Source organism: Falco peregrinus, chromosome 7 (assembly GCF_023634155.1).
Source record: "Falco peregrinus isolate bFalPer1 chromosome 7, bFalPer1.pri, whole genome shotgun sequence".
NCBI lineage: Eukaryota > Metazoa > Chordata > Aves > Falconiformes > Falconidae > Falco > Falco peregrinus.
The window spans coordinates 86,676,194-86,688,061 of NC_073727.1; the positions used below are offsets into that span (position 1 = coordinate 86,676,194).

General features: G+C 40.1%; 1 protein-coding gene across 4 annotated transcripts in view; it reads right to left on the reverse strand.

Annotated features, from left to right (window-relative positions):
* The window catches only part of RNGTT (RNA guanylyltransferase and 5'-phosphatase), a 193,169-nt gene extending 181,736 nt beyond the window's left edge, over nt 1-11,433 (reverse strand). For 2 of the 4 annotated variants that reach the window (XM_055810192.1, XM_055810195.1), the window contains exons 1-2: nt 11,195-11,433; nt 3,638-3,747 (exon numbers count right to left, since the gene is read on the reverse strand). In XM_055810192.1, coding sequence (XP_055666167.1) covers nt 3,638-3,747; nt 11,195-11,258 — 174 coding nt within the window. In that variant the 5' untranslated portion in view covers nt 11,259-11,433. Of the gene's footprint in view, nt 1-3,637; nt 3,750-11,194 lie in introns of those variants that run through there. The other 2 variants (XM_055810194.1, XM_055810193.1) reach the window with 2 other exon arrangements.
* Between the last annotated feature and the right edge of the window lie 435 nt (nt 11,434-11,868).

Sequence of the window (11,868 nt, forward strand, 5' to 3'; positions counted from 1 at the left end):
AGCCCATATGAATTAGCGTATGGGTGACCCTATGAGGTTCCACACGTGCCTGTTCCACACATATAATTGGAGATTTGAATCTTAAAGCTAATCTTATTTCTTTAGGGAAAATAAATAAAATAATAAATATATTATATATATATTATATTATATATATAAAAAATAATAAATAAATAAATAAAATAAATAGAAAAAAACCAGAACCGTAGAGGTCTGTAGTAACCAACGGGCCTCTTGAATTAAGACAACCCTGCACATCCCTTCCAACCAGGAGACTGGATTTATATCAAATCATGGAATGCAGAACCTCTGACTGAAAAGTGGAAGGGACCTTTTCCAGTTCTATTAACCACCTACACAGCAGTGAATATTTGGTGTAAGGGATCGTGGATTCATTATTTCAGAATAAAGGCAGCCCCAACCCCATGGACAGTACAGCAACAATCACTGCTGAAAATAAAATTCACAAAGAAAACTGAGAATAATAAGAGGAAAAAGAATTGTATGTGCTTTGGTAAAAGATATAAATTACACATCACGGGCTTTAACAGCCTTAGGAACTGTTAGGGAAGCAACACTAGAAAATCGAGCAGCAATAGATTACTTGTTACTTAGACACAATCATGGATGTAAGGAATTTAAGGGAATGTGTTGTTTTAATTTATTGGATAACTCAAAATTAATAGAGAAAAAGTCAACAACTAAAGGACTTAGCCAAAGGATTTGCAGAGAGACAACAGTTGGATTTCTCATGGTTAACATCCTGGCTGCCTAACTTAGGATGGCTTAAACAATTAGTTCTTTCGATTTTCTTAATTGTAATCATAATTCTCATTTCTTGTTGTTTGATTCAATGTGTACGCCTTTGTAATCCGCAATGAAATAATAAAATGATGATTTAGAATGAGGCTATAATCATAGAAAATAGCCTTAAAAGCAGAGGGGGGAGCTGATGCCAGAAGTTTAATGTATAACCTTAGTATAACTATTAGATTGTAATCAAGAAGTTCAGTATAATTATTCCATTGTGATCAAGAAGACCTGGTATTGCATGGATGAGATTTATGATCCAACTTGAAAGGAACATCTAGGATGAAAGAAAATAACTGATTGAATCTCACAGAAACCTAGCAGGTTTTGCCAAGAAAACATCATAAAAGGACCAAGATGACCAGGTCATGAAGTAAATGTCTCAGTGGTTGCAAAAGCAGCCCTCTGACTCAAATAAGAAGAAACGATGGATGTACAAAAGAAGGAGGGGCTAATGCAAATGCATTTCGGAAAATAATCAAATATGTATGAGATTTTGAGGAAATGTAATGCATATGTATGATTATACAGAATATACGGGACATGTATTTGAGGACAAGGTGAGCACATTAGGTGGATATATCCCCCATGCTCCCCGCACCGTAATAAAGAATGCGGGCTTTCTAAACTGCAAAACAAGTTCATGCAACTGACCTTTTGGTAACACTCCTGCAATTTTTTTTTAATGAGATCATTAAGATACTATGTCAATACTGGCAATTGGAAAAAAAACAGGACTGCCATCCCTTATCAAATCAGTGTCTAACATTCAGATTTTCAGCTACTAGCTCCAAGAGAAAAAGGAATCGTAAAGGAAGCTTGTCAGAGAAAGTTAATCCCAGACAGATATTGTCTTAAATGCTGAACCAGTACCTTCAAAAATCTGTGGTAGCAGCAATATCTCACTATTACCAAAATCCAGATGTAAAAGCTTCTGCTGAAGTCTCTTATTTGGGAGACAAATTATATGGACTTAAGTAATAACCACATTTCAGAAGTGATTCATTTTGCCAAGTACTAGCAGTTAAAACTCAGTGCAGTAAAATGACAAGAACCACGCACAGTAAGATACTTTTGCCTTGGGAAAATCTAGTTTTGAAGGTCTCCTCAATTCCACATTCATCTCATTGCCAGACTGCTGGTAAACTTGTCCCGCTTGTGGGCAGTGCCAATTCACACACCAAGTTGAGGTGTTTCTATCTTTTTCATTCTAGCTTGGGCAAAGTAGGGTGCCAGGTGATAACCCACAAAAATTAGCTCACCTCTTAACACACAGTAAAACACTTTATACACTTTGAACAATTGTTTACAATTACAGTTTAGCCACACTTAATTCTGTGTCTGAGGAGCTTAGTTTCGTTTCCATTTAAAGGTACAGCGTTCTTTTTTTTTTTTTTTCCACCTTGCACACTCTCTGGGGAGGGGGCTTTGTTAGTGTGGGCTTTCTTTGCAAGAGGGTGGATCTTTTGGCATGCTAATTGTGAAAGGTTCACACACAGTTCAAGTAACTTTCTGTTTGGTCTCCTTAACCATTTAGTTCTCCCTAAGCATATATTGTTACTTCTCTAGCTTGACATATTTATGGTGTCTGTTCCTTTTCCCAAGGCTGTGTCTTCTTAACTTTTTGTAACATTCTCTGTTTTTCAACTTCTTTCTTGATTTTTATTATAGATATTTACATATTTTGTCTAAATTTCAAGTTAAATAACAGACTGGCTGTCTACTAATCATATCTCTGCTAGCCAGTCAACTACAATAGTACTTTCTTATCACATTAGTCCATGGGTACTTCTATCACTCCTACGATAAGTAGCTCACAGTCTACTTCATACCTAAGCCTAAATAACTTGCATCAACAGCACACAAAAAAAGAAAGAAAAAACGAGAGAACCAGAAAAAAATGTCACCAGTGTGATTAGTTTTATACAATAGTAAAAAAAAAATGGTGCTAAGCTTCTATATAACAGTTTATTAAACAGATTAAAAGAATTAGGTTGTAAGCCTGCCTTTGCCTGAGAGGTTCAAAATCCCTTTTCCCCCATCTCCAAATGCACTGGACTGGGCACAACACTTCACAGACCTATACGAATAGCTGGGAAGGTCCTGTTCCCCACCTTTATTGTCAAACTCGTGCTACAATGCAGAACAATATGCAAGCTGAAGTAGATAGACAGAAATGGGCAAAACAGGGAATGAAGAAATAAACCAGATAAACAACTCTGTAACCCAATAATAAAAGGATCTACCCACCTTCCTGGGTCCCAATCCAATCTCATTAATTTTTTTTCTATTTATGCCTTTTTTTTCCTTAAGCAAGTTACTGGATAAAAGCCATAAACTGTTTTCTTCCATACTTGGATATGACTGGTATAAAGCATTCTATGCATCAGAAGAAAATTATGCATTGAAACTACAGAAGAGTTCTATGAAGTTCTCCTTTCACTGTTAAACGCTTTCACTCCTATAAGCAAAACTGGAATTTAACATATGCATATGCAAGATTAATTTGTAAAACTACCAACTCTGACCATCTGAATTTTGATAATGCCATCTCTCCAAAATGCAACAGCAATAACAAGAGTGAGATTCTTGCCGCTAATATAGTGAATGAGCTAGAGGATTTTGCACAGTTTTTGCCTATAAGAAAGTACTTTTGGAAATTTAGGAGTTGCAGAGAAAACCTGAAAATGTAAACAAAAAATAAATTTTCTGTAAAGATGTCCCAAAGGAAGCCATCAGCTACTTTCTTCCTAAATCTGACAAGCAACATTTGAATAAACACTAATAATAAAAGTAATGTTTCAATTACACGAAAATTTAACTTTACCTTCAGACTCTTTAAGTAGTTGGATAACATACTCGGATGAAAACGATTTTCTTCAGCAACTTGTTCATCATATCTTGGTCCTAACATTGTCTTCAAAGGTAAAAACTTCCCTATGAAAGATAATCAAATTTTGCAGTATTTTATGTATACTCATATATGTACACTTACTGATTTCAAAGCATTCTGAAAGGATTTAGAGGTTCACATTCAATGAAAAATAACTGCATGAAAAGTATCAATAACAGTTGAATTGGAGTATTTTTAGTTCTAAGTTCTCAGAATTCACAAGTAAGTTTAGAAGTTTTAAGGAAATACAGGTCAACTCATTTAAAACAAAGTAATTTAACATTCTTAGCTAGCTTTTAGTGTGATTTAAGCTGCAGAGCCATAGCACACAACAGAATAGAGAAAATTTAAACTCAGTACAATTAAAAACATGAAAATAGCATTTTAAATCACAGTTTATTACCAACCATGTAAACATGAGCTTTGATTACCTGCAAACACAAAATAAGGTAAAGATTACTGGGGGTGGGGGGAAGCATTTGGTCCAGAACATTTATGCAATACAAATCTTTCTAACACGCTCCTTACGGCTTGTTGGAAGAGTTCTGTGGCAGTGTTCAACCTTCCTTCTGAAACAACATCTACACATGGTTCAAACATCAGGGAAGTTACAAAATTGCAACAAAAACTTGATCAGAATTAGTACTTACTAGACTACATCCATCACTCCCCAGATATCCAAAATCTTTTTAAATACTCATTTTATTTTTTTCATCCATCACATTCACCATAGGGTAGCTGAAATAATCTCCTTAGAGATCTCCAGCTCTTTCCTGGTGAACCCCAGCAGGAACAGGTATTTGAGCAGCACGCACTGACCCACAGATAAGAACTTGGAGCCCAGGTCACGGACACCACATCTGCCTGGGAAGCAGCATACCTCTTCCCATGCACACCTGGGATCCTGAACAGCAGTTAGATGTGGAAAATGAAAGCAAACTGTCAGTAAGAAAGAGACCTGGCACATCTGCCCAGCCACACCAAGGTCAATGACGTAGCCAGGGAGTAAAACTGGGAGAACCTCAGCATTTCTAAATAGCTATGAAATTATTTAAATGAATTACAGCCCAAGACTGATAAAAAAATCCTCCCCCAAGGAAATGTAAAAAAATTATTGTCCCAGAACTTTCCTTTCTTTTAAATAAAACTGTTTCCATGCTGTTAAATAGACAGCCCTTCTAAAACCAAGGAAACGCAATCATATAATTGTATGGGACAGAAGAGCAGGAGAAATGGTTTATTAATGCAGGAAGAACTTCAGACTGGAGCACCAGACATTACATCTTCCAGGAAAAAAAGTGCTGATAGGTCCTGAAGTTATTGAATTAGATTTATAAAATGGCTCTAAAAGCAGTTAACCCACCTACTTCCTAGCAGGAAAAAGAAATACAGTTCATTCTATATATATTTTTTTTTTCTTTTTAATTTCAGTAACTTTTCAAAAGCTTTTCCTATTTAGAAACACAAATATCCACACAATATTTTGAACTAAGAAAAAATGTAACACACTTCTATACTACTTAAAGCACCTGATGCATCTGTTCAGCTATGTAGAGTAACAGCCACCATCCACTAGTCTCTATGCAGTATTTAAATATTCAGTTTCAGATCCTTAAGTGAATCAGCACATCCAACACTAATCCTAAAAAATTATTCTAAATTACTCATGAAAATACTGTTTTCTCATCAAGAAAGAATACTTCCTCACAATGTGAGAGACAAAATCCTCTTGTTTTCAGCAAAACAAAACTACATCAAATGAAAAAGACACTAAAGCACCCATTGTAATCAGCTAGAAATCAAGTTTTGAGAGAGAAGCTCACTAATCTTTGTAAAAATAAAAGAATGCATACCATTTTTACTAAATTAATGCTGCTGAGAGGTCTCTCTATGCAATAAATTGAAGTTCATAGAGTTCTCCGTAGCCTTAAATTCTATCAAAACATCTTACATAGTCTCCAGCAAGCATTTAACTTCTAGGAAAGAGACATTATAAACCACAGAAGACAGGTAGTTATGGAAACTGAGCAGCTTTACATAACTTGTTAGCTCAGGTTTAATGTTTTTCAGCAACATGAGAAACACCCTCACTGTTACACCTGTCTGAGACCATTCCAAACCTTACAACTAAAAGTTATTCACTCCTTTAGTCAACATACACATTAAATGGCAAGAAATTTATAGTCAGTTCAACTTCAACTTCTTTTACTGTTAGAAAAACTCCTAACTTCACTTTACTTCCCTTTGCCTTTTCATTCCACCAGTTATATGTTCTCCACCCTGCTCACAGCTACCTCCCCTCCACATCCTCATTTTTTGATCTAATTTTCTTGCTTCTTTGTGTTGTCACCTTCAACACTACCATTCAGCCTCTCTCACTCACTATTAACCCTTCCACATTAACTTGTAATCCTCCTCTGTAAAGACTGATTATGCAAAACCTAATTTTGGATTATCTTAATGCGAAAATCTATCATCACCATAAATTCTGCAAAACACCAAGCATGCTTTAAAGTTTTTTAACTTTGCCATTCCCATCCTAATACATCCACTCACCCATTACAGAACATGCAGAATGTAACTACGGTTTATTTTTAGCCAAGGCATTAAATTAAGCAAAGGAGCTGCACTGACACAACAGTCAAAGGATACATAAGAGAACTATCATACTTCACACGATACTGGGAAAACGGAACAGAGTTGGAAAACAGTGCCTGGAGGCTAAGATTGTTTCCTGTAGCATCTGATTAGAGACTATACAATCACCTTGAAGACTATCCTGTTCTCCATCTCTAGAACTGAGAACAAATGTATTCATTCTCTTCTCAGTAGTGGACCTTGATTTAGTGTCCAATTTCCTTCAGCAACCATAACACATTCCTGTCCATCACCGGGAAAAGACAGACGAAGCAGTCCAGTCAGCAACCCCTGCAGCATTTCAACACCTTTATACAGCTCTGGAAGTGATGAGTCTTTCAATAGAGCCCATTTATTATCACTTCCAAAGATCAAACCCAGACCTTTGGAACTATTTAGTCGCCCAACTTCTATAAACTCCAGCTTGGTGGTATCACTGAGAAACAGTGCTTACACGGCTGCAGACAAGCTGCCTGCCAAAGTTAGAAGAGATCAGTGAATTAATGTAATTCAGTTCCATTTTACGGAAATTCCGTAATTAGATTATGAAAACAATAGCTCTGGTTTTTCGGTTGGGGTGGTTTTTTCGCTTTTGTTTTTTTTTCTTTTGGTTTGTTGTTTCGTTTTTTTGTAATAAACTGTTTCTCTGCAATAGAATTTCACGTTATTCCTATGCAGCAAACACTATCTTCCTTGTTTACATTCTTGTTTTTTTCTAAACTGTGACTGCTACGCATGTATTAAATATCTTTAATATGATCTCATATCGTATTCCTCTTGTAACAGAAACCAAAGTTCCCTTACCTTGAAAATTTACTATTTGATCTTTGTATAGACTCTTGAAAGTCCTCCTTCCCTGTGTGCATATAAACCCCTCTCAGGTGAGTGTCATTAAGCTACAGAAAATCTAAGCTTTAATCCTAACAAAGACTTCTAACCTTTCTGAGTAATACGGATGTGAATAAATGAAGCAGTAGCTACAGTGTCTGCTAAAGTTTAGCCCTACACCTTATGCTAAAGAATCGATGTAGGAAAAACTGATGCAACAACTTAATCTCCATGCGTAAGCACTTGAAGATTAAATAATCAATTCTTTATGTTGAACTAAGTGATCTGACAGTAATAAGGTGATATTTTACAAGGATATCAAAGCACCCCAAGTCATTAGTGTATCTAAATGAAATTATGGTAACAATTGTAACTCCTTAATCAAACTTTCAAATTAACTCCAAAATGTGACTGGAACCTTGACACTTGATGATTACCTACTTCCACAATTTAAGTTAAAATTTGTCAAATAGTTTTGGGAAGTGGATATTAAAATATTTGCCAAATTAGTTACCTGTATAACACGGTATTACTTTAGGTTGAAAAATAGGTAAAAATTCTAAGAATAAGAGTGCAATATGTCAGAGCATAGACATCAAGTGGATAAATCTAAGAAATCAAAGTGAACAATGTAAGACATCGCATTTCCTACATATACATGCTCTAATTTGGCACATTTTTTACCTTAAAATTTGAACTCTAGAGCATGCCAGTGAAAAAGCTATCCTCAATTGAGTCCAATTTTCTGTGACATGAAACTATTGACTCAGTATGTGATAGCAGCCACTATATTATGTATGACCATGGTATATTTAGATTTAGCATTGATTAGGAAGGCTAGACTGTGTAAAGTGACCATGGCTAAGAAAGGGAAATTTGAATAAAATGAAATACTAAAATCCACAATTAAAAAAAAAAAAAAAAACCTAAAAAGTAACATTCTTCTGTTTCAAGAACAACTGCACGGGGTCAAAGCATACATTTCACCTAGTATCCCATCACCAAAACACGTGATGATGACAATCCATCATCAGATTATTCCCCCCCAACTACAAGCAGCTATAGCTCAGTGACTTCCTGAACGAGAGGCGTTACTCTTGTATTTGAGGTGCTATCTCTAAAACCATATGCGATATGGATGTTTTTAACAGTATCTCACCATGCTGCATACTGATCCCTGATCACTTCAGATCTAAGAGTTCAGAGAAAGCTCTTTTCATCCAGTATGTGACTGAGGTGCTACCACAATGCAATAAATGTGAAAATGTGCCGTTCTGAACAACTGCTGTACCATAAAACCATAAAGCAGCAGAAAACCACCAATATTTCAAGTAAACTGGAAATAACAGGAGATGTAGATCACAATCACAGAATGGTCAGGGCAGGAAAGGACCTCTAGAGATCATCTAGTCAAACCCCCTGCTAAAACAGGTTCACCTAGAGCAGGTTGCAGAGTTGCATCCAGAGAAGGAGACTCCGCAGCCTGTTCCAGGGCTCTGCCACCATCAAGGTAAGGTTCTTCCTCATATTCAGAAGAAACTTCCTGTGCTGCAGTTTGTGCCCATTTCCCCTTGCCCTCTTGCTGGGCACCTCTGAAAAGACCCTGGCCCTGTCCTCCTGATGCTCACCCTTAAGATATTTGTAGACATTGATCAGATCCCCTCTCATTCTTCTCTTCCCCAGGCTACACAGCCCCAGCTCTCTCAGCCTTCCCTCGTACAGGAGATGCTCCAGTCCCCTCATCACCTTCATATCCCTCCGCTGGGCCCTCTCCAGCAGTTCCCTGTCTCTCTTGAACTGAGGAACAGGACACCTCATTCAGAATTAAGGGTTCTGTTAACCTGAATGAACTCAATCTCACCAACAGGTCTCCAGGCCTCATTAGCATTTGAGGTCACCTAGAAATTGTAGATGCCACAACCATAAAACAAGAGGGTCATAACCAAACACTTGATGAATATTAGTCCACAGAAGCCAGACAAACCTTGCTCAGCAACATTATTACTATTACACTTTCAGACAGGAATAAAGTCATGCACAGATGCTTAGAAATATGATTGAAATGCTAATTAAAACCAGAATATAACATATCTGGGAGACAGTACCAACATCAATAAATTCTAAAAATTATCTCTCAGTAAAACTGTTAGATGTTTTTGAATGTAAAATAGCAAAAAAGGAGAGAAGACTGACAGTGTACTGTGACTTCTGGTAAGTTGTACACACTAAAAAACTAAAAATCAGGTGACTAATATAAGAATACATTATGATAAAGCAGCCAAAGAAATGAACCAAACACTTTCCTTTTTTTTGAGCAACTTCTTACGCATGATCGCACCGAAGCAGTTACTGAATGAACAAACACACACAAGCAGCGATGCCACAGCAGATGACATGATGATGACCTGCATGCTTGCTTGCTCTATACTGCTATTTTTGAGAAGTCATGGCTTAAAAGACAAACAAACAAAAGCAACAACTTCTAGAGATCAAGAACTTGCTGAGAAGAAAAACAAAGAATAAAGAGTCATTAGTCTATTTTTGTCATAGTCAAAGGCTAACAACTTAGGCTATCAAATCTTACTTGGATACAAAGCAAAGCATTTGCCAGTGAGCAGGGAAAAAGAGCCAAGCAATGCAACAATGCTGTTATTTGAGTCAAGCTCAGAGAAATATAAGGAACTTGAAGGAAACCAGTAACCCACCAAACTAATACTAATAAATGCCAAATAATGCATATTGATGGGAAGGTTAAGCCTACTGAGATATCTCACAAGTCCTAAATAAATCTGTAAGAAGTCATCAGTATCTTCAGTTCCACAACCAACTGCCATCAAAAAAATGTAAGATGATGACGTGGGGTAGAAAACGCAGGAGTTTTAACTATTAAGCAAATCATGGCACAGTGCCACCTAGAACAGCACACTGAGTAGCAAGTACTGTGTTTTGAAAAAAATACCTTTAAATTATCACAGATGAAAGGAGTGAAAACCAGAAAATACTGTGGCGAAAATCTAGGGGTTGGAACTGCTTACCTTATAAAGGAAAGAAAAATTGAGAAAACTGGAAAGAGCAAAAGTTGTTTACTTTCTCTCATACCAGGCAGCAAGGGAAACATTCATCTGAAGTCAGCATGGTAGTTACCTCACAATCAAAAAAATGTGTGTTTAGATGATACTTAATTCACTGTCACTAGATGCCAGCAAGACTAGGAAGCTAGCAACAACTGAGACAGGCAGCGTGTCATGGGTAATAACATTCAAGATGATGGCAATCACTGACAAAACCTGAAACACACATGAAGTTGGACTACAACACCTCAGTCCAACCTCCAGCTAAACAGCCTAGGAACACACCAGTGACTGGTCAGCCCAGTAACAGATCAACGTCAACTGATAAACGTCAGAGCCTTCAGGAAAAAAAATGCAAGAGGCTGCACGAGGCACTCATCAGGGCTGAGGTATTCTCCAGTGCGGCAGCTTCTGCACACCCGGCTGCCATCTCTCTCACCAGGCGTGACAGATGGGAGAAGTTTTAGTCCTAAACTTAACCACTGCGAAGCGAGAAGCCAGCATTAAGGCTCCCAAGAGCAGGAACGGGCCTGTACCCTGCAAGGGAACCGGGGCGAATCGGTTTCAGGGACTGCACGAGCCGAAGGGAGGGCGAGCCTCTGCGCTGGAGGCAAAGCCCTGCTGCGGGCTGGGCTTTCGGGGAAGCAGTAGCCCTACGGGAAGTCTGCTCCGGGACAAACGTCGGCCCCGGGAGCTCAGGGGAGAACGGCCGCCCAGCGCCCCCGCACCAGCGCGGCCGCGGCCCCAGGACAAAGAGCCCCGGCTGGGCCGGAGAGCGAGGGGCCGCGGCGGCCCCAGTGAGGCTCCCGCCCGCCCCACGGCTCTGAGGAGGAGCGGGGGGCGGAGGGCCGGGACCGCCGGGCAGGGGAGCGCAACGGAGGGGAGACGGCCGTCCCCGCGGACGCCACACAGCCGCCGCGGGGCAGGGCAGGACTGGGCCGGGCCGGGCGCTCACCTGCCACGGGCTGCCCCCTCCTGGGGCAGTGGAGCCAACGCGGCGGGATCTTGTTGTAGGACATGGCGGGGCCCGGGCGGCCGCCGCCGCCGCGACCCGCCCGCGGGGAGGGAGGGAAAGGAGGGGGCGCAGGGTGCGGGGCGGGGGCGGGCGCGGCCCCGGGGCGCTCAGCGGCCCCTCGCCCGCGGCGCCTTCATTCAGACCCAGCTCCGCCTCAGCCGCCGCTAGCCCACAGTGCACCGCGGCGGCCGCTTCCGCTTCCGGGTGGGGGCCCCAGGCTGGCGGCGCCGGGGGGCGGAGCGCGGGCCGGGGGCTGCGTGCCCCGGGGCTCCCGGGGAGGGCCGGAAGGGGTGCGGGGCCGGGCTGGGGCCTTCGGGGGGGCATGAGGGTGGCGGGGCAAGGGCTGCGCGGCAGCTCTCAGGCCGCGGTGTAATCGACCGGCTTAGAATGAGATAAGATGTTTGCATGTATGTGGCTGATAGAAGGTCAGTGTATTATTTAACCTGAAATCTAGACGAAATATGTAAATACCCGTAATAAAAAGCCAGAAAGAATTTGAAAAACAAAGGATGTTACAAACAGTTGACGAGACACTGCCTTGGGAGAAGGAGCAGACACCATCCACGCCCCAAGCTGGGGCACAGGATAAGCTCAAGGAGAACCAAACGGTTAAT